This window comes from Erpetoichthys calabaricus, chromosome 15, assembly GCF_900747795.2.
Source record: "Erpetoichthys calabaricus chromosome 15, fErpCal1.3, whole genome shotgun sequence".
Lineage (NCBI taxonomy): Eukaryota > Metazoa > Chordata > Cladistia > Polypteriformes > Polypteridae > Erpetoichthys > Erpetoichthys calabaricus.
This window is the reverse complement of record NC_041408.2, coordinates 61,176,167-61,200,894: the sequence shown is the minus strand read 5'-3', so window position 1 is coordinate 61,200,894 and position 24,728 is coordinate 61,176,167. Positions and strand designations below refer to the sequence as shown.

At 38.2% G+C, this 24,728-nt stretch overlaps 1 protein-coding gene across 2 annotated transcripts in view; it reads left to right on the top strand.

The window, feature by feature from the left end:
* Positions 1–24,728, top strand: part of wdr27 (WD repeat domain 27) — a 284,536-nt gene that overhangs the window by 34,170 nt on the left and 225,638 nt on the right. For both annotated transcript variants that reach the window (XM_051919351.1, XM_051919350.1), the window contains exon 13: positions 6,789–6,871. In XM_051919351.1, coding sequence (XP_051775311.1) covers positions 6,789–6,871 — 83 coding nt within the window. The remainder of the gene's footprint in view (positions 1–6,788; positions 6,872–24,728) is intronic.

The window sequence follows — 24,728 nt, the reverse complement described above, 5'->3', positions numbered from 1 at the left end:
CATACTAATACCAAACTAGAGCGCATTCCACCGTACAAGAGTAAAGTAGTAGCTAATGTAAGGAATGCCAAATTAAAACTCCCACAGTCCCCAACTTATTGATTTAATCAATAGAGCTCTCTTACAGAGAGTTGGTCTGGGTTGTTTCATGCAAAGCAATTGTTTCCACTCTTGATTTTTTCGCGTGTATAATTGATCATTTCGTCAACTTTCCCACTTGTTGAGTTCAGTGCGCAAACTTATTGGTTGTCCAAAATGGGGTTGGGGTTTATGGTGTTAGAGATGATTTCATCAAGGTCCTCCCACCAGGAACATTCTGATAGTAGATCTGCCCTTGAACGTAAGAAGAAAAGGGACGCCTCACGCCTGCACAAACTGGTGAGGAAGGCAGGCTCTATTGTAGGCACGGAGCTGGACAGTTTGACATCCATGGCAGATTGACGGGCGCTGACCAGGCTCCTGTCAATAATGAAGAATCCACTGCATCCACTAAACAATGTCATCTCCAGACAGAAGAGCAGCTTCAGCGACAGACTGCCGTCACTGTCCTGCTCCACTGACAGACTGAGGAGATCGTTCCTCCCCCACACTATGCGACTCTTCAATTCCACCCAAGGGGTGGGGGGGGGGGGTAAATGTTAAATCTATCTATCTATCTATCTATCTATCTATCTATCTATCTATCTATCTATCTATCTATCTATCTATCTATCTATCTATCTATCTATCTATCTATCTATCTATCTATCTATCTATCTATCTATCTATCTATCTATCTATCTATCTATGAAAACTCTTGTTGGCTGGCCTGCGATTGACTGCTGTGTGTAAGCTTGTTTCTATACCTAAAAGAAAAGTTGACCTAGAACATTTGAAGACAGGTGGACAAATGATTATTTTTTTCATTGAATTTAACACCACAGCCGCCTGTCTGTTCTGCAAGGAGAAAGTAGCGGTCCATAAGGAATATACTGTAGCAGCATTTCACTATTAAATATGCAAAGGAGAGGGAGCGACAAGTTTCTCAACTGTCCATGCAGAAGAATTTTTTCCAGCAAGCAAAATGGAAATGTGAGGCAGCAGTTGAGGCTTTTGTGAGCAAACTAATGGTGAAAGCCAGGAAACCATTTATAGAGGGACAGTTTTTGAAAGTTTGCATGTTACAGGTTGCTAATATTCTCTGCCCAGAGGAGACAGCATTGTTCAGAAACTTGAGTTTGACTGCAAAACTGTGGCAGAATGGATTAATGAGTTAAAAGATGTCATTTTAGATCAGTTTCAGTGCCTATTCATTAGCACATGATGAGAGCACTGATATAAATGACAATGCTCAGCTTGCTATATTCGTCAAGTGATTAAGACGTTGCTAGCCTTGCATTCGATGCATTGGAGGACTACAGCTGAAGATATATTTCAAGGACTATGTGATGTAATTGATTGTGCCACTCTATTGTGGAATAAACTGTTAGGAATTACCATGGATGGTGCTTCCAGTGGCGCAAATTCAGAGAGATCTTGAAGAAGAAGGAGTAAATCCAGCTGTTGCCTTGAACTGCATAATTCATGAGTAGCCACTCTGCACTAAATGCTTATATTTTGATAGTTTTATGTCTGTTGTGGTGAAGTATATTAATTACATCAGATCCAAAGGCTTACAACACTCTCAGTTTCAAGTTTTTTTTGGAAAAAGCTGAGGTAGAACATGGTGATGTCCTGTACTTTACAGAGGTGCGCTGACTTAATAGAGGCATCATTCTTAGTAGTCGCAACAGGCAATCAGGGAGTTCATGATGGAAGGCAGACTGCAGGTTCCTGAGTTTAATGATCCCAAGTGGATAACGGGCTTAGCATTTTTTGTTGATATAACACAAGAGCTGAACATACTAAGTCTAAAACTGCTGGGTCCAAACCAACTGTGGTTTATGGCAGTGTGAAGGCATTCTCCATAAAACTGTGCTTAGGGGAAACACAGCTCATTGAGAAAAATCTCAGCCATTTCCCAACAATCAAGTCTATTATGACAGAGGCTATTGTAGTCAGTACTGATGTGCATTTTGCTGTCATTAAGAACTTAAATCAAGATTTTGACCAGTGATTTGCAGATTTCAAAATTCATCATGCCATTTTCCAGATGTTTGCAGACTGCTTCTCCTTTGATGTGGACAGTGCTCCAAGCACATTGCAGAAGGAGTTTATAAACGTGCAGTGCAGCACTGACCTCAAAGCAAAATTTAGAGAAGCACAAAGAAGACCTGATTGCACACTTTCTGAGAGTTACACTCACTCTTCCAGAGCTGTCCAAGCTGTTGAAGCGGGTCATGTGTCTGCTTGGCAGCATATAACTCTGTGAGAAGCTTGAGAAGCTTTTTTCTACAGTGAAATTCAATAAATCAAAATATCGATCCAGGCCATGTACAGGCCATTCTCAGGGTGTCTGCTGACTACTCCCTCAAAGCAAATGTTACTCATCTCACTAGGCAGAATCACTGCCAGTTTTCTGGTAGCAAGCAATAAACAAAAACTGACCAGGTCACCAGGATCCTATGTATTGTTAGTTAATCACGGTACACATTTAAAACTCCCAAGCCGAAAAAACTTTGGACATTTTTTTTGTTCTGAGATTTTTCTTGTGGCCACCTTTGAAAAAGACCACATTGCCAATGGCCCCCAATGAGTTGGAGACCCCTTCTTTAAACATTAAAAAAGTGAAAATTACCATATGAAGGTCTTTTTAGTTTTAATGCATTAAAATATATTATTTATTTCACTGGGTCAGTCATTGATGCAGGGAAATAGTGCACTGTACTTTTATGGCTACATGCACATTATTTTAAGCTTATTTTTCATTTTATTTTCTTTTTACAACAATCAATGGTCTGAACAATAGGGTATTTCTTTCCAACAGAAAAGTGCCACTGTGTCTTAGGTTCTTGTTCATACCTTAATTTTAATGTTCATCCATTCTCTTTGTGGTTCTATTATCTTCTTTTGCTCAAAGGAGCTAGATATCATAGTGACTTATGTACTGTAATTTCAGCTTCAATGGGGTTGGTTATATGAACTCTGGGAAGCTCATTTATGATCTTTTCAAGGATTTGGGATGTCACAGTCACCAACTGGGCTTCTTCTCTTAACATCCTTCTTCTCTAGCATCAATATGTTTGTGACTCACAATATGTTGCCACATGCTTTAAGTCTTCTAGTGTTGTTTTGGTCTTAAAGAATTGTACAGTCATGTGCACGAACAACTGCTGACCTGTAGCACTCATCTTTAATCATTATAAAGAGGTTTAATTGCTTGGTCATGATACTGTACATCAGATTAAGCATAACAGCCCATTGGACTGTATAATTTGAACTAACCCACAATCAGATCCACGGTACGCTTAATTTTCATAATCATCCACTCAGCACCAACCTGCTTTAACAACAATACAATACAATACAGTTTATTTTTGTATAGTCCAAAATCACACAGGAAAGTGCCGCAATGGGCTTTAACAGGCCCTGCCTCTTGACAGCCCCCCAGCCTTGACTCTCTAAGAAGACAAGGAAAAACTCCCCCAAAAAAAATCTTGTAGGGAAAAATGGAAGAAACCTTGGGAAAGGCAGCTTAGACAAGTGGAACACTTCCTGGACAGTATTGTTCATTAACTTTAGTTTGGTAGTCAGCACCACTATTATCCATGTGAAGCTAGTTGCAAAGTTTGAGGCACTTGACCGAAATGGCCATGATTGGCAAATATATTGTACAGTACATCTTAACAACAGTGCCCTCTAGGGGGTTGTGTATCCAATCATATGCAGTTTTTTCACTTTACTAAAGATTGCGTTGCTAATGTGCCATAAAATGCATCATTAGGTTTTGTGATTACACAACTATAGTGGAACAGACCACTAACAGTGACTAGACAACCAACATCAAAGAAGTGAAAGTCTCCAGTGAATAATGTGGAAAATGCAAAAGGAGGTGATTGTGAATTTAAGGAGACTGGTGGGCAAGGTCATGATTCTTTAGACAATAATGGGATTGCTGTAAATAGAGAGAGTAATTCTGAGTTCTTAAAGCTCCACATCGCTGGGGATTTGTCACAGTCCCTCAGTTCCACCTATCTTGCTGAAAAACCTGAAAAAAGCCTAATATTTTTGAGGAGGCTGAGTAAAGTCCGTCTTCTTCATGGACACTCAGTTAGTTTCACAAATGCACAGTCGAGACAATATTGACATTACAGTCTGTTATAACATCCATACTGTGGTAGACTGTAAGGCTTTGCAGTGCCATTGTATTGTACACTTACCAAAAGAGATGATTAAAGAAACCACTTTCTATATGATTGTCACTGATTACTCAGTAGCCCAGTCTCTTGTGTTTTCTTATTGGTTTATAGTGTATGTTCATGTCTGAAATGTATGTTTTCATTTGTATGCAGTTGCATATTTCTCTTATTTATTGACTTGTGCTGTGTGTCCTTTATTGTGTTACCATATTGCTGCATGCTTAATGTTTCTGTACCAGCAAGACAATAAAAATGTATAGTAGTACTGTATGATAAAATGACAATCTATTAAACTGAACTGACTTACTAAATGCTTTATGTACACTTTGCCTGACATCCAGTGTCCATTTGCCTGCATCATTAATTGTTGTTTGACACAGAAACCTACATCTTTATTTTAAATATTTTTTTAATATATTTTTATGGACACAAGCTTGCAAGATGTCTCAGAAATATGTGATGTACAGCCAAATAGAAAGTAGAGCACAAGCATAAAAAAATTGGAAGGTCATGTCAGCATTAATGGAAAACGTCTGCTTGTGGAAATGAAATTCATAACGGCTGGCATAGGGGAAGTGAGAAATTAAAACAGCACTGACTAAACAGTAACAGAAAGTCAAAAGTCCGAAATGAAGAAGGTGCTTTATGTGGGAGTTAATGTGAAGGCAGAGAGCAGCACCTCTCAAGTTTTAACTGTTTAACAGTATGTGTTAATGGTAGAAAACACAGTGGACATGTAAACTGCGTTTAATATATTTTGGATATTGCCTGAGTTGCAAGGGCAAAGGGAAAGGGAGATGGCCACACTCCTTGGCAATTAAAGAGTCGCTCTTTTTGCCAGAGTGCATTTATGCTGTCTATTGGTGAATTGTGTTTCGGTAAGAAATTCTTAACAGAGCAGCAGAGTAAAAGAAACAGAAGTGTCTGGAGGTCACTTGAATATCTCCAGGCCACTAGGTGATAGCAGAGAGATTCAACCAGGGACAGAGAGACCTTGCTGTAATTAAAAGATCAAGTGGCTGAGCATCCGCCTTGAAAGTCTGATATTTTGGATTTTATTGTAGAGTATATCAAAGCCTATAGGATGCTTTGTTATAAAAATATATACTTGTGTGCTTGGGTGAAACTTGGGAGAAATGAACACTAGGAGAACATAAACAACCCAGTAAAACAGAGCAGAAACTAAACCCTAAAATGATCTCCCTATCTGTTGCCTTTTCAGGTCCCAATCCCCACACACTCACACAGTATATTGCTGCCTAGTGGCTGCTGTATGCCGCCTGCACTGGCATGACGTGATCTCTTGTGTTGCCAGAGTGGAGGTTTCTTATGGTTCTTTTAAATCCTGAATGTCTTTTCAATCTTTTGCTTGCTGGGCATCTCTTAACAACCATTGACTTTATTAGATATTGAGATAGTGTGACCTGTGGGGGGTGCCACAGAGCTCCAAACACACCTACAGCAACACAAGTCCCGGGTTCAAGCAAGTGAAATTTTATTTTTCACTATATCTCCCTCTCTTTCTTCTTCTGCTTTCATTCCTCTAGGTAAGCTTCGTCTTTCACCTCCCAACTCTGAATCAACTAAAAGAGGTTGAGCAGATTCTTTTTTATTGAACCTGGGAGTACTTCTAGAGCTTGGGTGTAGCGGATGAAACAGGAGAACCATAAAATAGGGATCATGGAGCCCTGCAGCACTCCCTGGCAACATCCCCAGAACCTGACAAGGCTGCCCCATAGAACTACAGTTCCCAGCATGCCTTGTGGGTGTCCATACAGGTAACGTCACCCAGGGATGCTGCCACTTAGCTTATATTGGGGCAGGATGTATTCTAATAGGTGGTATCCCCCTGTCCTTGCATCACACTGACCTTCCGGCCGGGTAATGTTCCTTGCTCCAGCTCATCTGTATTGGCATCTCGTGCCTGGCAATCCTTGCCTTCTTTTCCTTGCTTCTGAGGGGCTGGCCTCCAGTTCAGGTAAGGAACCTTGCCTCATCCTGCCTGACTATGTGCACCATACATCACAATTTATATATTATTTTATAGCAGGATAAGAATGAAAGCCTGGGAATCAAGTGTCAAATGTTTTATTTTATATAGTGTGTTTATATGTTTAGAATTACAGTATCCTGGAGGCATAGTGTTAGCACTACTGAACCACTTTTCCTTGTTTCAGTTCCTGGCTTAGGCATTAACTGTGTGGATTTTGAACATTCTCTTCTTGTCTATGTGAGTCTTCGTCCAGGTACTCTGGTTTTACACTCATCCTAAAAATATGCATTTTATCTTAACTGGCAAGTCTAAATGAAACAGAATGTAAGTGTTCACAAGAGTTTGCACTGTGATGGACTGGTGACCCAAAAAGGGAAAGGTTCTAAAACAGGATCAATAGCTGGTGTTTGTTTAGAATTATGCCAAAACTATTAATATTTTATGGTGAAGAAGGTGTAATAAATTCAATTGTAATGGTTTCTTTTAGCTAATTTTGTTACTATCTGTTTTGGTTTTAGGATTCCTTTGTTGGGCTCTTCACCACTTAACTCTGAACTATTCAAGAAAGAGGCTTCCAAATCTGCAAAGCAAAAGAATTCAGGTATGGGCCTAAGGTTTCTCTGATTCTTTCTAGACTTTCTAAAAATGTTGATGGTAGTTTTAATTTCCATTAGGAATCAATTGAGAATTTGTATTTTCTCAAACGCGAATTTGTATTTTCAGCAGTTTTATTTAAAAAAAAGATTTGTGTCTCTCGCAAGTTGGTCACATCTGTGGCTGTTAAACTGATGATGGTGATTAGTGTTAGGGAACATCATTCGTTACTCAAAAACAAAGTAATTAAATGTTCTATAGTTTCTCGTTACAAAATGTAATGAGCTACAGTGTGTTACTTTTGTGTTACTTTTTCTACTTTTGTAAGAAAAACTGCGTATTTCTCTGCCCTGCATTTCTCATTAAATCCTAAGCCCTGAGATGGCTCGTGCCAATATTTTGCTATGTGCAAGCAAAAAAATTGCACTTTATATGCTGAAAGAAGGAGAAAGCTTCTTTTTTTTATATTGCCCAGGGATCATTTGAGTTAGCATTTCATCAGGCAAATAAGCAGTTTCACTGCCAGCTGTAGAGGAGCTGATAGAAACAACAAACATATCAAAGTCGCAAAAGAATTCCAAATAGTGTGGCAATGGTGAGTGAGTATAAAACAGAAATAATTCATCAGCACTTGGCATCAATGAGCACTGAAGTGGATTGGCACTACAATTTGAAAAAAGGCATTCTTAATGACTGTGCCTTTGTGATAACACTTTAAAACAGCACACTGTATTACAATTTCTGAACAATTTAATATACAGATGAGCTGCATATAATGTAAATATGTATTCTGAAACATAAAGAACATAATGAAACATTAGATCCATCCATTTCTTGTGGACCTGTGGAAGGCTGTTCGAGGACCCTGATGAACGAATACCTTGGGGGTCAGGACACCTGGACCCCCTTTAAACTCTAGCCACATTTTACAATTACCAAAATGACACTTTGATATAATATGCAGCTAAAAACATATATGTAGAAAACTTAGGACTAATTAAAATGTCTGAAATAAAAAAAAAAAACAAAAAAACAAATGCGCTTTTTTCAGTTGCTGTCTTTAGTGCCTGTGTGTCAAACATCCATCCATCCATCCATCCTCTTCCTGCTTATCCGAGGTCGGGTCGCGGGGGCAGCAGCTTGAGCAGAGATGCCCAGACTTCCCTCTCCCCGGCCACTTCTTCTAGCTCTTCCAGGAGAATCCCAAGGCGTTCCCAGGCCAGCCGGGAGACATAGTCCCTCCAGCGTGACCTGGGTCTTCCCCGGGGCCTCCTCCCGGTTAGACGTGCCCAGAACACCTCACCAGGGAGGCGTCCAGGAAGCATCTTGATCAGATGCCCGAGCCACCTCATCTGACTCCTCTCGATGCGGAGGAGCAGCGGCTCTACTCTGAGCCCCTCCCGGATGACTGAGCTTCTCACCCTATCTTTAAGGGAAAGCCCAGACACCCTGCGGAGGAAACTCATTTCAGCCGCTTGTATTCGCGATCTCGTTCTTTGGGTCACTACCCATAGCTCATGACCATAGGTGAGGGTAGGAACGTAGATCGACTGGTAAATTGAGAACTTTGCCTTATGGCTCAGCTCCTTTTTCACCACGACTGATCGATGCAGAGCCCGTATCACTGCAGACGCCGCACCGATCTGCCTGTCGATCTCACGCTCCATTCTTCCATCACTCGTGAACAAGACCCCGGGATACTTGAACTGCTCCACTTTGGGCAGGATCTCGCCTCCCACCCTGAGAGGGCACTCCACCCTTTTCCGGCTGAGGACCATGGTCTCGGATTTGGAGGTGCTGATTCCCATCCCAGCCGCTTCACACTCAGCTGTGAACCGATCCAGACAGAGCTGAAGATCATGGCCTGATGAAGCAAACAGGACAACATCATCTGCAAAAAGCAGTGACCCAATCCTGAGTCCACCAAACCAGACCCCCTCAACGCCCTGGCTGCGCCTAGAAATTCTGTCCATAAAATTTATGAACAGAATTGGTGACAAAGGGCAGCCCTGGCGGAGTCCAACTCTCACTGGAAACGGGTTTGACTTACTGCCGGCAATGCGGACCAAGCTCTGACACCTGTGTGTCAAACACTCTTCACAAATGCTTTATTTCAAGCAAAAACAGCAAAGTTCAGCAGGCATAAACAGTTCTTTTTAACATTTAAAAATAAAAATTACACAGTAATGCAAATCTGTTTTTTTAAGTAATGCAGGTATTTTTATTTCAATAAAATATGTATGTATTGCATTACAATACCCATTACTTCAAAAGTAATATCACTATATAACACACATTACTTTTAACGTGTTACCCCCAACACTGATGGTGATATCGGTTATTTCAATGTGTGGTTAATTAATTTTCTCTCTTTGTTTTTTTCTGTGTTCTTTATTCAACTCTCATATTGCTTTTCATAGTACGATCCAAAACCCGGTAGTATTTAGTTTCTGTTGCTCTCATTTTGTCATGATGTATTAATCATTTTTTTCTTGTTTTGATTGTGTTTTTTTTCCTTCTGCATGTTTTTCAATGGGGCCTGCCATTTTGTGCAATGTGTTGCGCACATGTGCCAGTGTGACTGCACCTCACAGGTGGCGCAGTGGTAGTGCTGCTGCTTTGCAGTAAGGAGACTGTGGAAGATTGTGGGTTTGCTTCCCGGTTCCTCCCTGTGTGGATAGCACTTTGAGTACTGAGAAAAGTGCTATATAAATGTAATGAATTATTATTATTATTATTATTATTATTACTATAAAAGAAGGCAGTACAATTGATAAAGCTTCCAAAGTTTCACTAATCATAGAAAAGACTGTTGTTATACATGAACACTCAAACTGTGACCAAAAAAGAATTTTAGAGAAGACAGGACTGTTTTGATTTGTGTTTTGTATCATGAGTGAAATTTTAGTTTAGACCTTGTAACATGAAAAAATGTTTCTAATTGATTTTATATACTGACTCTGCTAACGTCTTGGACTATTCTCCTGCTAACTCCTACACTACAGATCTTTATAGTATCTCCTGCTCACAGGATACATTTGTACCCTGGGACTTTCAGCCTGTTCCACTGAACATGTTAGCAAAGACTTAATTTTTTGGAAATAGTTAGTTGGCAGCCTTTACAGGTAGCAAATCAATCATATAAGAATTTATTTGTAAATGATTGGGGAACATTATTTTGTGGCAAAATGAGTTATGGTAAGTGGTGAGTGTAATAGTAGTAGTTTCCATAACATATTATTAGTCTGGCAGCTAGTGGAAAGAGAATGGGCTCAAAAGGCACAACATGGAGTTAGTTGTCTTTAAAAACACATGACATGCCTGGTGGCAAGCAGAAAATGTGAATTTGGACGTAACAATTTGTGCATGATTTTTCAAAATTGTATGCATATTTTAAATTATGTACCATCGATTTTATTATCTTTTTAATGATAATTCAGATTTTCCCTAATTTGTGGAGACAAATATAGAAGAGGAAATTAGATTTTATGAATTGTATTTATTTATTTTTGTTATTCTTTTCTATAAATGGCAAATGTCTTAAAGAGATTCCATTAACTGACTTTCATTTCACACTTGTTGGTTGTCCAAATTACTTAATTTATTGCAAACAATATAAATAAATAATTTTTAGACCCTTCTTTTTATGGAGTGATTGAAATGTTCACAGCACTGTGAGAAACATTGCAATGAGTGAGATAAATCTTTTAAAAATTATACTACAATCTGAAAATATTATTAGTTTGTATGTTTAATCTTTAAAGGGTAAAGGTCTCTATAGACTAACTTTTGCTTTTTGTCAGGTAGTTTCATGAAGTTGCTGAATAGATAATTTACACTGCCAAGTTTTAGTTTTGCAGACTATAAATTTCCCTGCATTTAACAAGTAGATGAGTTTTATGGCAATTTTCGGTTGCCTGTTGTGTTAGCAGGTTAAACACTGCACACAAAACACATTAAAATAAAAGTAATTATATATAATAATAATGTCTGTGGCCTATTAATCTATATTTCATAATTTAGACAGGTTTAGATGCCCATTTTTAATGTTCAGATTCTTTTAAAAACCTCTTAAATAATGATTGAAGTGGAAAATATTTAACTGGTAATGGTAAACCTGTTGGTGCTGCTGCCAAGATTTCTTTTAGTTTCCATATAATAAAGACTAACAAGGTCAGATACCATAATAGCATTAGTTACATAATTGTTTCATTAATACAGCTATTATTATTTTGTTTATTCCATATGAGTTGAAAATTTATTTAGTAAATACTATTGTAAATTATATTTCCATGTAAACTTTATGCTGTTTTGTTTTTAAAATCACCATTTACATTGACAATAAAAGTTTGCTTTTCAGTTGGATTTTTAGCATACAAACAGGTCACTAGAATAACACAGGGGTATTGAGTAGTGGTATTTGTAGAGTTTGCCTCTAGCAGTGTGTACAAAATTATAACAGCATGCCTTTTGATTTGGTTTTGATCCAGGATTTTTTATTAAAATAATTTAATAAAACTAATTTTTATTATAAATTAGATGCAACATCCCTCTGTTTTAGTATCTTGTCCTCATAATTTGCCTCTTCTTTTTTAAGATTCCATTAAACTGATGGCAAACCTATGCTCTAGTACACCCTTTTTTATCTGCGTTTTAGGAGTGTGTCATCTGTGCCACTTTAGGCCATGCCACGTTACTTTCAGCCATATCCTTCATTTACATAATGTTAGAATCAAAGGCAGTTGCCGACATCTCCCATGAACTTAGATGCAAAAATTCGACATACCCAATGACTTACTTCAAATACCCTCTGATCGGCTTTGATACATTTAAACAGGTTTGATTTTGTCTTTAGTCATAGGTATGGGCTGTGTGAGCTAACAACCAGTGAATACTCATCTGAAAGTACAATTCATATAATGCAGTGATGAGAAAAACAGAACAGGGATGTTTTGGACCTCATAAACAGAAGACAAGTGCTTCCGTCTGATACCTCGTGTTTTACGTGCGACCACAGAATGGAAGAATAAAAAACAAGGGCTAAGACTAAGGCTGAACCTTTTAACTGTTCATATAGCGCTTGCTCTGTCTGGCAGCATGTTATTGGATGTCACAAATGGGTCAAGCATGACTGCACTGAAAGTTGGAATTCAGTTGATAAATGTGACATGCCCAGAGATTTTCAGTCATTTAAACTGACATGGTCGCATGATGTGACCACGGCTATAGATGACTAGATCTCTTTATCCCAAAGTTACATGAGCAAATATAGTATAACTAGATTTGCTTAATCTGTGAAAAATTAAACATAAATGAACAGTGACACAGTTGCCATGCTTATATACAGTATGCTATACATAAATACTTAGAGCTACACTGTACACTTCAAACTACCAGAATAATAATTTTACTATTTGTTAAAAAATGTGTAGAAAATCTGCTTGGATCATAGTAACACAGGAAGTGCTCTTGTCCTTAGATTTGTCCATACATGTGTAATTGGTATTTGCTTAGTAATTACACCTGCAGCTAACAAATAAACTATTTAGTATAACAGCACTGTTAATCAAGATGTACCCAGTTGTTTAACAAATAAAATAGTAAATCCTGTCAAGAGAGGGCAAAGAATTATATAGGAGTGTTTGTTTTGCTGAGTGGCTGTGAGTGATGAACTGCATTTGCGACTTGCATCTAGGTCCCAATAATGGAGCTACTTTTGGTATCAATGTCAGTCACTTTGCACACACCCTTTTTCCTTTATACCAAGCCAGTTATGAGTTTCCAATTAAACAAATACAGTATCTGATGAAACCCACACAGACATGAAAAGAACATATGATCTCTGAAATGATCATGACAAGGTTAAGCATCAAAATTGTATCCTTGGAACTTCAGGATATGACTTAAGATTTTTACATTAATTCATTAATTAATTTTACAAATCCTATGATTATTATATTGGTTTGTAATTAGTCAACACCAAGGCAGCAACCATCCTTGGCTGTCAGGCCAATGCAATACACTTTCACACAAACAATGCCAATTTGAACTCACCCAGTCCATGTCAGTAGTGACCATTCTTCCATTTTATTTGAAAGAAATTGGGTATTCTTTTCTATAGCCCTTCACCCTCTTTATCTTTAGACGAAATTGTCCTCCAGTAGGGTGAAATGGAGCTGCTTAGGTACTCGGGATCTCAGTTGTTGCGGCTGATTGCTATAATGTTTAATATATTTCATTTTTAGTTTCTTAGTGTGCCTTATGCTTGCAGACATAAGTTAGCCTTCAGATCCCCTTGGCTCTTCCTGTGACTTCTCCAAAAGGAGGTTGAGCTCAGGTTTGTGATGATATCAGCAGATTATCTGTAAATTTTAAATCCATTTGTACAATTTATAGTGGCTGCATTCAGTGACAAGCCAGCTGCTAGATCATATCTACTCCTAACATTAATCAAAACTCATACTTTTGTGAATGGCTGCACACTTGACTTCTTAGTGTCCCGCAGTACCCATTAACTTTGTACCAAACAGAAATTAGATTCAGCAATTTTTTGGCTCCGGGCAAGATTTTGCCATCTAGGCTGTGGTGTCAGAAGGAGACAGGACCAGAAGACTTAAGGAATGCAGGTTAATATGCACTGTTATTTTCCGTAGGTTAGCAATCACTATCTGGCAAAATGTTTTGTAAAAAGCTGGGGATGTGAGAGGTGTAGTAACTGCCTTAGTCCTTTGTGTAGCGGTGATGTTTACTGGCTCTTAGAATGACCACCTGTGCCTGGGTTTTCTCAGTGCCCAGACCTCGTATCTCCTTCATCAGCTGCTCCTCAGTGCTACTTATGTCTTCTGTTGCTGTATGCATTCTCAGCTGCTTTATCCCTGTGCCTGCACATAACATGGTGCCAGCCCTGTCTCACTCTGCTCACCTCGGGTCAACGGTAACCTATGTGCCGTACTCGTCCCCTGGTCCGTGACCAAATCGCTGGCAGGCATGCACCCAGGCTGATGGATTTTAGCAGCAGGAAGCTGATGGACTTTAGCAGCAATGTGCTTCTTGAAGGGCTGTATCTGCACCTTCCATTCCACATTCTTAGGTGCTGCTTTTATGGCCGGCTTCTCCAGGTAACCCTCTTGACCCAGAGGGACATACCCTCTAACATCTGGACCAAGGATGCTACAATATCAATCTTATATGTCTCTAGTGTCCTTCTGTATGGTTGTAACCCGTGTCTATGAGGGTGTTCCATCAGCTACCCACTGCTTTCATTCAAGTTACATGGAAGAATTTTGGAAATGCATGCTTTGTACAAACATGCTAATAATCTAATTCCTCTCAAACTCTGGCAGCTGTTGAAACAATGCTGTCTTTTCAGAAATGATCTATTAAGGAAAATGTTGAGCTTTATGCACATGGAGAAAGACAGTCTTGACTTGACTATCTCAACAAATATTGTGCCAGACCTTTCATCGATCACAACAATACACTTACCATTATGCATGCTTTTGGTAGAAAAATGTCTGCTTGGTGCTTTAATGATAAGACTTAAAAATTCAAGCAGCCTTCACTATGATGCTTATAATTAGTTTATGCCTGTATACTTGTATAGCAGTACAAGTGGTTATATGTGCTTTTATGATTTAGGTCGGACTTAACCAAGCAGCTGTGAGTAACACAAATAAAAAGACTACTGCATATATAACATGTTTCAGGCTACTCTTATCAAAATATCAAATACAGAATGAACTGTGGTATACATGTGTTACTTTTCTTTTGGTTATTTAGGACAGGGATATCTGTATTTGTTGTATGTGGGTTGGTGGATGTTATAATTTTAGCAATTCAAACTATGAACAATGTTAATTCTTCATCTGCACAGTGTAATCTAAATGATTGTGGCACAGGGTTTCTACTGCAGTATACAGACTTTTGTTGGTACCATTGTTAAAGTCTTTGCCTTATGACCTTAAGTACTAAAAAAATGTATTGAACTTTCACACTTGCTTTTAATTCCGTCACCTTCTGGAGACAGTAGTTAATAGATAACCAGAAGTGATTTACATGTCAATCTAAAAGTTTGTACAATTTGTTCTTCTTTCTTTGAATTTGGAAATGGAACTAATAGAGGAGTTAAACACATGGTATAGTATTTGATCCTGTGCGTGACTTTTAAGATTATACCATAAACCGCAAATGTTTCAAAACCCTCAATGGTGTTTCTCAAGAGCACATAATGAAAACAAGAAAAGATATAAATAATAGACTCCTTGTGATACAACGGTTCTTTGTTAATGCCAAAAAATAATGAAACACTGTATACACAGAAGTTTGACCTAAAAACTTAAAGTATGCATACGTAGCCAACAAAGTTGTGTTTCAGCCGAATTAGTGCTACAGGACTGCATGATTAAAGGTTAATTTTTTACCAATAGAAATATCCTGGGTCGTGGACTGAATAAACAATTTGATAGGATGCAACAAGGATCAAAATGTTATTGTTTGAAATCTTTTAACTAGATTATTGAATGTCTACTACCAATTACTCTATACTCCCTTAACCTCCATTATAAAAATCCATGTGCATATACATAAATCTTTGCAAAAAAATTTAATTTACATTAGACATCATTTGCATCTATCCAATTCAAATTTATTCAAGGTAATTTAATTTTGTTGGGTGATTTTCAGGAGGATTACTGTGTCACAAAAACAGCACAAAGTCATCAAAAGGTTTTGGGCAGCCGCCCATATATTGTGCCTTGGCTGCAAAAAGGGTTTAAACAATTGCGAGATGTGTACAAGTCCAAAACAGAACTGACTCTGGTTGCTAAAGATGGCGGTGTTAAATGCCAAGACCGGAAGTGACGTCATCATTGGGCCCGGCAGTGATGTCATCAGTAGATCCAGAACCGGAAGTGATGTCATCAGTGGCTCCGGAACCCTGTGGGAATTCCTGTGGATGATCTGCAAGGGATTGAGAAAGAAAGTCAGTGCACCTCGCCGCCTCCTGATCTGGTGTGGAATTACTATCATTCAGGCCCTTTAGCTGTCTCCCAATCGCACATGTGTGACAACTGATATGCAGCACTTTCTGGAACTTTGGCAAGCATGATTTGTTGCCCCTTTTGCTTTCAAAATAACCCAAGTTCTTCAGGAAATGGACTCAACCAAGTGTCAACAGCAGCACAGGGATGCTGGCTCATGTTGTCTGCAGTGTGCTGCACAGTTTTTTATAAAATAGCCAATGGAGAATCTTTACTCCAAACAACTCTATCTGTCCTATCTCAAAGATGCTGTGTTGAATTGTGATCTGACGAATGGGGAGGACGCTTCTTTTAAATGGATTCCTGAAACAATTCCTTCACTTGTAACATGGAGTAATATACTGCTGAGAAACACCATTTTTGGATAGGAACACAAAGGAGTACAATTTTTTTTCATCACCGATGAATCACCATTTCCAAAGTGATATGTAGGTGGTTCTGCATTCTTTATACACCTATGACACTACAATGTATGTGAAGAACCCAGGGAGGTTTCCATCCCTGATGCACTTATGCCTGCAGGTTTAGTGTCTATTGCCATACCATTCAAAGCCACTTAATTCTGAATTTCAACCACACACGCTGTTGGTAGCTTCCAAATTGCTTTAAATAGCATTGCCTACACATATAATGCTGTCATTGAGTGAGCATTCAATTAAGAAAAGGGAAATTTTGCTGTTTAGTGACCAAATCATATAACTGCAATGAAAAATTGCATTTGCTTTAGTTGCAGTCCCTGCCCGTGTAAATCCACATCTAAAATAATCATCTCATAAAATGATCTTTGTTCTCGAAACCAGTCAGTCAGTCATTATCCAACCCGCTATATTCTAACATAGGATCATGGGGATCTGCTGGAGCCAATCCCAGCCAACACAGGGCACAAAGCAGGAACAAACCCCTGGCAGGGCACCAACCCACCGCAGTTCTCGAAACCATTGCCATGTTTATTCATATTCACACAACAACCCAATTCCTGGACATAGTATAATATTCACTCATTGTTTCTTTAATCAAAACTTCAATAATGTTCTACTGTGGATTTTAGGAGGACCAGGCCCCTCACGGACCCCGTGATTATCAGAGGTGACTGTGTGCAGAGAGTGCAATCCTATAAATACCTGGGAGTGCAACTGGATGATAAATTGGACTGGGCTGCCAATACTGATGCTCTGTGCAAGAGAGGACAGAGTCGATTATACTTCCTTAGAAGGCTGGCGTCTTTCAACATCTGCAATAAGACGCTGCAGATATTCTATCAGACGGTTGTGGCGAGCACCCTCTTCTATGAGGTGGTGTGCTGGGGAGGCAGCGTAAAGAAGTGGGATGCCTCATGCCTGGACAAACTGGTGAGGAAGGCAGGCTCTATTGTAGGCACGGAGCTGGACAGTTTGACATCCACGGCAGAGCGATGGGCGCTGAGCAGGTTCCTATCAATCATGGAGAATCCATTGCATCCACTGAACAGTATTGTCTCCAGACAGAAGAGCAGCTTCAGCGACAGACTGCTGTCACTGTCCTGCTCCACTGATAGACTGAGGAGATCGTTCCTCCCCCACACTATGCGACTCTTCAATTGCACCCGGGGGGGGGGGGTAAACGTTAACATTATACAAAGTTATTGTCTGTTATACCTGCATTTTTATCACTCTTTAATTTAATATTGTTTTTTATCAATATGCTGCTACTGGAGTATGTGAATTTCCCCTTGGGATTAATAAAGTATCTATCTATCTATCTATCTATCTATCTATCTATCTATCTATCTATCTATCTATCTATCCATCCATCCATCCATCCATCCATCCATCCATCCATCCATCCATCCATCCATCCATCCATCCATCCACTGTGAAAATATGATTTCCACATTCTACATGCATGATAACCATCTTTCTGCACACTCATCCTAAAGAGTTGATTTTTTATGTTGTTTTTTTATGGTTTACATTAAAAAAATGACCTGCAGTTTCCTTCATCTGAACAGTCTTGGGGTTTAAAATGGACTGGCATTCTATCTATAAACTGTTTCCTACCTTGATCCAAATTGCTTTTAGGAAAGGTAGTGAACGGCTCAGTTGGATTAAGCAAGCTTGAAAATGGAAGAATGATAGCAGAGTCTCCAAATTTGAGGACAGCTTGTGTACTAAATGACCGGTTAGGGAGGACTGAGAGGTGGCCAGTCATTTCCTTCAAACTGCTAGGAAGCAGTGCACTATCTGTGACATGGGATCCATGGAACAGAGTAGCCCCTTTGAGTGCCATGGGTTACTATGGAGGTGCTTTTGAGGTCAGGCCTTTTAACGATTATTGAGGGCTAAGCATAGCAGGAACATTGGAGGCAACTGTGGTTCCAGAGGTTAATCTGAGTGTTGGTTTGATTTGAAGCTGCCTCCCAGTCTAGACAGAAGTAGGTGAAGAGTTGACATGAAGGCATAGTGCCTGCAGGAGAGACAGATGGTAGGTGAATTGAGTGCATTCGTTTGGTAACTGAGAAGTGGGCAAATGGGTTAGTGGGCAGAGTGATGAAAAGTTTATATTGTCTTTGTTTTCATTGTACAATGAGTTCCGCACTTGTCTCATTTTGTTTTCTATATTTCCTGACTTTGTTTTGGAAATATGCCATGATATTTGTGGTTAGATAATAATGCTGTGCTTATTTGCATTTAAAATGCATCCAAGGAGAAATAAAATTAGGCACAGAAGCTACTAACAACATATAAAATGGTATTAGTGAAATTATAAAATTTTAATTGCAGATTGTGATTACAAAGTGTAAATGTGTGTACAGTATACAGTCTCCAAGGTTTAATTGACATGTCGTGTTCTTAAAGCAGAAGCATACAAGTTTATAATTTAATATTTTTAGTGTTGTGTTATGTTTAAAGTTGAAAATAAAACTGTGAATGAATATTTCTGCTTTAAAAATATTTTTATTGAATTTTTATTAAGTATTACAAGTAATTAAACTCTAATGGCAAAGAATCACTTTAGTATTTTTTTATCTTGCTTTTAGAGTTTCAAAATTTTTTCACAATAGCCCAGTTAAAATTACTGTGCTGGAAACCTCAGCAGGCTGTAACAGATTTGGAAAAAATGACCTCATTTAAATAGCCTAACATATTCAAGATTTGACATGACTTCTAGCAGTGCCAGAAAATTAGGAAAAAATCCCTAGATCCTACACTACATTTCGATTCATGTCCAATAGCTTTAAACTTGAAAACACATACTGATATTTTGATAACAAAATTGTAATTTAAGCTGTGATGGGAATATCAGTCAATTTTCCACATTTTCTAGAAAATTTCTATTCAAAGGCAATGCGTTTAATTGCAGTAAAATGTCAAGTGATTACATTTTAGGGCCAGTTCATTTTTAAGGTATTGCTTATATGTTTTCGGTAGCAGTAATACCCCGCCAGACTGTCTCCTGAATTTACTGGTGTCTACAAGTGCCTAATAACTATTATTAGTCTGATTTTCCCCCCAATCCTTGTATTTGCACATTTTTCTTGGAGTAGGTTATAATGTGGCTTATTTTACATGCCATACATTTTTAAGCTCATAGAGTTAGCAATATTACATTTAAAGCTTACAAGAAGCCCATTAATAACTTTTCAATCTTAAATGATTACCACTGTTTCCTATGTAATTCAGAAATATAACTATATTTTTCAACCAAAAATCACTTTAAAATGTTTTTTTCTTGGTTTGGTTCAGAAATTGCTCAAGATATGAAAAGAAAATAGCTATTAACATTTACTGTTTGATGTATAATTTACTGTTTTACTGTATGATTTTAAAAATTTGACTCCGTTTATTTTCTAAAATTTAAATAATAACCTCATTAAGTGACATTAGACTACCAACTGTCCTGAAACTATTCAGCTAGTGTTTACTGTTTTACTGTTATGATTAAGACTAAGATGTTTTTTCCCAGCTTTGAATAATTTTTTCTTTAAGGTCCTATTTGATAGAAGGATTTGGACATCAAGGATTCTTTCTGTATGGTTATTTTGTAAGTTATTGTCTCTGGACATATGTTAATAATTTTTATCACTGTTTTTGTTTTTCCATTTTGTTTTTTTATACTATTTTGTTTGTTCATGGGTTGCGCCACATTTTGTCCCGGTAGACGTAGTTCCAGAAGTTACATTTCATGATGTCATTGGTGTGACACCCTTAAAGACACTGCCATGTGCTCATCAGCATCTGAAGTTGTGGATTGATAAATAATAGTATGTTTGAGTCTTTTAAAGCTTTACAGTTTAAGAAATCCAGTGGTCGTTATTTGACTATTAGTTTGCCTAGCATATTAGCTTTGGCATTTGTTTTTCCTGATCTTCTAGTTTTGACTTTTGCTATGGTTTATGATCCATCCCCTAATCCTTTCCCCTAAAATTCACTGCCTTAAACTGCCTTCATCACCCTATAGCTTCAGACAGAATATGTATGTTATGGAATGACTGACCCTTTCATTTTGATTTCGAACTTATGTTTTCAAGCATACCTGGGGCTGCCACAAGGTTCTTTGTGGAGACAGCCGCAGGGCTTTCAGAAAATGTTCCTGGCTCTGAAAATGATATAGGGATTTTGAAGGAAGTAGTTGCAAGGTTGGGTTTTAAACGATTGTTTCTGCTGGTTGCCCCTTGAATTTAGAGTATGAATGTGAGCTGAGAGAAAAGCTCAAGTAGTGGTGAGGTTTTAGATCTGGTTTTGTTTTGCTGAGTCTTTTTGAATGAATCACTACAACAGAAACATGTTAATATACAGTATAAACAGAAAGATACAATTAACTTTACAAAATAATTTTAAAAGACACATAAAAGAATAATTAAAAAGGAAGGACATACGAGCCATGATTGAGATCCTTAAACCCTGTCATTTACCAGGGCTTTTTTCTGTTTAAAATTAAAGTCCTTCTTGGCTTACCATTACCGTCTTGGCCACAAAAATATGTCCTGCGTTCTGCAGCACGCAGCTTAAATTTGAATACAGTGCTTCTTAAAGAAAGATTTTATTACTATAATGTTTCATTGATTTTTTAATGCAAAATTTCAAGTGCTATATCATGTCTCTCAGCATATTTTAAATATGGATGTAATGGTGAGCACAGACACCAGCTTTCCTTCAAATCCAACTAAAGAACTGGACATTAAAATTGAATGGTCTAATGTTTTAATGTAGTGAAAAGGTATTTATAATTTGAAAGTTTACTGTCTCCCTGCTGTGCACTGCTTTTTAAAAGGTTTTTCACTTTATTATACATTAAGTTTGTAATGCATTAACAAGCCCATAGAGGTCATAAATGTGTTACAGCAGAGCAAATGAATTTTGTTTAAATTATACTCAGTGAAGAATACCTTTCCTATTTACAAGTATTTGCTTTAAGTTTATACTCATGGAACAAGTTTATGGTTTAACTTGAATAGTCCCTGTACACATCAAGACTGAGTATATGTTTTGCTAGTTTCTTTATTAATGAAGCTCAATAAATATTGGCAATTGTTAAAGAAGGCAGTTGGCATCTTTGCAAAGATGTCGTCAGATACAAATAATGCATTACTTCACTTTTTTCTGCTTTTATCACGTTACATTCTTTTGACCACAACAAACTTTAACCTACATTATTTTCTCATGCAAGTTTTAGTTTAAATGGGTTTTAATGTTGTTTGAAAAAGATTTGCATAAAGAAGCAGGAATCAGTGAGTAGGTGTTTAATTAACAGAGTTCTCTATGTTACTTTTTAATGTGAGCTTACCTTCTCGTTAACTTATTGTTATGAATTAAAGATTTACAGTAGTATTTTTATTTTTCCGGTCTATTCACTTTTTTAACTTATATGTCATCGTAGAAAACATCAGTCAAAATTGCCACTAACTAGTGCAAAATAGGATCCTGTCTTGGATGGGTTGCTAGTGTATTGTAGAATGCACATAAGCATCTTCACATATAGACTAGGTGAGCATTTTATTACCTGCACTTTCCTAATACTAAGCTAAACTCCTACTTTATAACAATATGATGCTCACAGATTCTGTGATAACCCAGCTTATGTCTGCTCATATTAAGGAAAGCAACATGTACCACAGGTTTGCTCACTTCAGGATTGTGCTGTCACCAGCAGCCTGTACTGTTGACAAATCCATGCTTTCATTGGGAATTCTCCATGGCATGGTTACCCGTTCAGCATAAGGCTTCAGGATATGAGATTGATGAGACCAAGAAATATTTTATTTCTGTGTCCTTTTATGTGCTTCTAATACAGCCTCACTATCTTGGTTTTTCCTGACAAGAATGAAAGTTTATTGCATCATTTGTTGCCATCTCCATATTCCTGCCATACTTGTTGAAAAGGAGTTGAGTGTTCACCAAGCCCCTGCAAATATATATATATAAAAAAACACTGCATGTAAAACCTCAATGACTGTAACTGTAGTACCGCAAGTAACTACAAGGTACGACCAATGCCATGAGAGACAGAAAACCATCTAGAGAAAGGAAAACAAAGTGCTCTCAGCATTCTTCCACATGTTCCAGAGAAAAGGTCTTGAAGAAATGAAGTCCAAGCATCACCTCCATCCTGTCAGATAGTAGGTCATGATTAAATGCATTAAAGCATGTATTAAACACGTGTAGGCACGATGGTGCTGCGGTAGCGATGATCTGGTGCCCCATCCAGGGATTGTTCTTGCCTCATTCACGATGCTTGCTGTAACAGGCATGACCCTGGATGGAATAATTAATTGCAAAAGTACTGTGTCTGTCAAACGTACCAACCCCTAATTCCTGTCCTTCCGTTGTCCTTCTTCATGCAACCGATCGCCATACAATAAGTGTCTGTAATAAATGTAAAACCAGCTGTAAGCTTCAAATGCAGATTCTTTAAAACTTTTAAAGAACATTGAAAAATCTTCATTATACATGTTTAATTATTCTATTCATTCATCCTGGGTCATACCAGTTCCATCAAGTATCGAGTGCAATACAGGAACAATTTCTGGATCCTTCCCCCACATGTTTAATTATCAACAGTATACATTATTTAAATGAAGTAAACAAATTGTATGTAAAATATAACATACACACTTTAATGCATTTCATCATAGAAATGATATCAAGTATACTGTACATCCTAGTTTTCTAACACAACACAGCTCCAAGAGGACAGCTCTTGGAAATCTAAGTCGACTTAGAAGCCAGTCATCATCATTTGTAAATATGTGCTTTCTTCTAATTCTCCCATTAGCGATACCTTAAAACAATGCTAAAGCAACTATGGTAGTTGGAATTGTTTGGCCTTTCTGTTACAGAATGATTACAATCAAGTGAATTTAATTTGTAAATGATATGCAATTAATTTAAGTACACTGGATAAAGCCCGCATCATGGAAGTAAATCTAAAAAATAAAGAGAAACAACACAGAAACAGTAGCACTTCTTTGACGCTGGGTGCGTGTAGAAACATGCGTACGCATGGTGTGATGCAGCCATGAAAATGGCTTTACATTAATTTTAGTTTTTATACGTCTCAAAGTGAGGGTGGAAACAGGAAGGCAACATTTTTGTGTGTATGCACCGTTTATGCATGAGACCCCTGGTCTGTAGAGGGAGACAGAGAGAAAGGATCAGAAAGTAATGCCAACCCCTTGCTTGGCAGGTAATTACATTTACTAGAGCCCATAAGCTGTCTACCATGCACACACGCGTGACACATATTATACTTTCTCTATTTGACCAGTCAGTTATATGGAAAGTTGTTGTGGACTTGTTAAAGTCAGGGTGAAGTCATTCTAATGCAAGTTAGCAATGAAATTTGAGAACCTCCAAGGTCAATGTGGAGATCCAGCCTGGACTAGAACATAGTCCTTGGTTTGCAACTACAATAGACACCCGCGAAGACGCAGTTCAGGGTTCGCAGCCTCAGTCGTTCACAGATTTTTCCTTACAACCTAACTAATAATTGTTAGCGGAAACCGCAAATATCCTCCGCAATTTTCTATGGCTTTTTTCATGGCAATACTGCACTGTAGAGAGAACAGGAAGCAACCGTAGAGAAAAATGCGGCTTGGGATTGTGAAAGTAGCCAATCCGAGAACGTTTTACTCTACTAGAATTTGAAACTGCAACTCCCAGCAGTCCCTGCAGTGCCTTTGATTGGTCTTCTGCTGAGGGTGCAAGGGCTGTTGGGGTCAAAGGATGTCAGCGCGGCTTTTAAAAAGGGGGCCAGTGACCAAAAGAAAAAAAAAAGTTTTTGTAATTTGTGTTTCAAGTTCCTGTCTCTCTGCCTGCCTTCTGTTGGGTTACCTGTACTTATTCGTTTTGTCCTGGATTGTTTCGTGTTTGGTGTCTGGATTGTCTGCCGTCTGCCTGTGTACATGAGGACTGTAAGTGGATTCATTGCCATCCTGCGAAGAAAGGAGCACTCCTGAACCCGTCCACCTTGTCTTCACCATTTCAGGAACTACCGGTAGGACTATCTTTACATTCCCATTAAGCGTGCGGATCTGTGGATTATCTATTTTCATCATTACATTTAATCCGTTGCCGTTTTTCATGGACTTTACTGTGTGTGTTTTGTTTGTGCTTTGTTGTATTTAATGTATAATCACCGTAAGGGGAACAGGGGTGGTATCGTTGTTTTCGTTTGTTTTCCTTACGTTCTTTATTTGCTGTTTGATTACCATTTTGCTTTGTTTTTGTCTCTCTTTGTGAGTGTGTGCGGGTCGGGTCAAGGCTGGGTGCGTCCCTGGAATCTCCACCATAAAAATAAATAAATCGCCGTCTTCTTGACGGTGTGAATCTTAGTGGCACCGGACCGGTA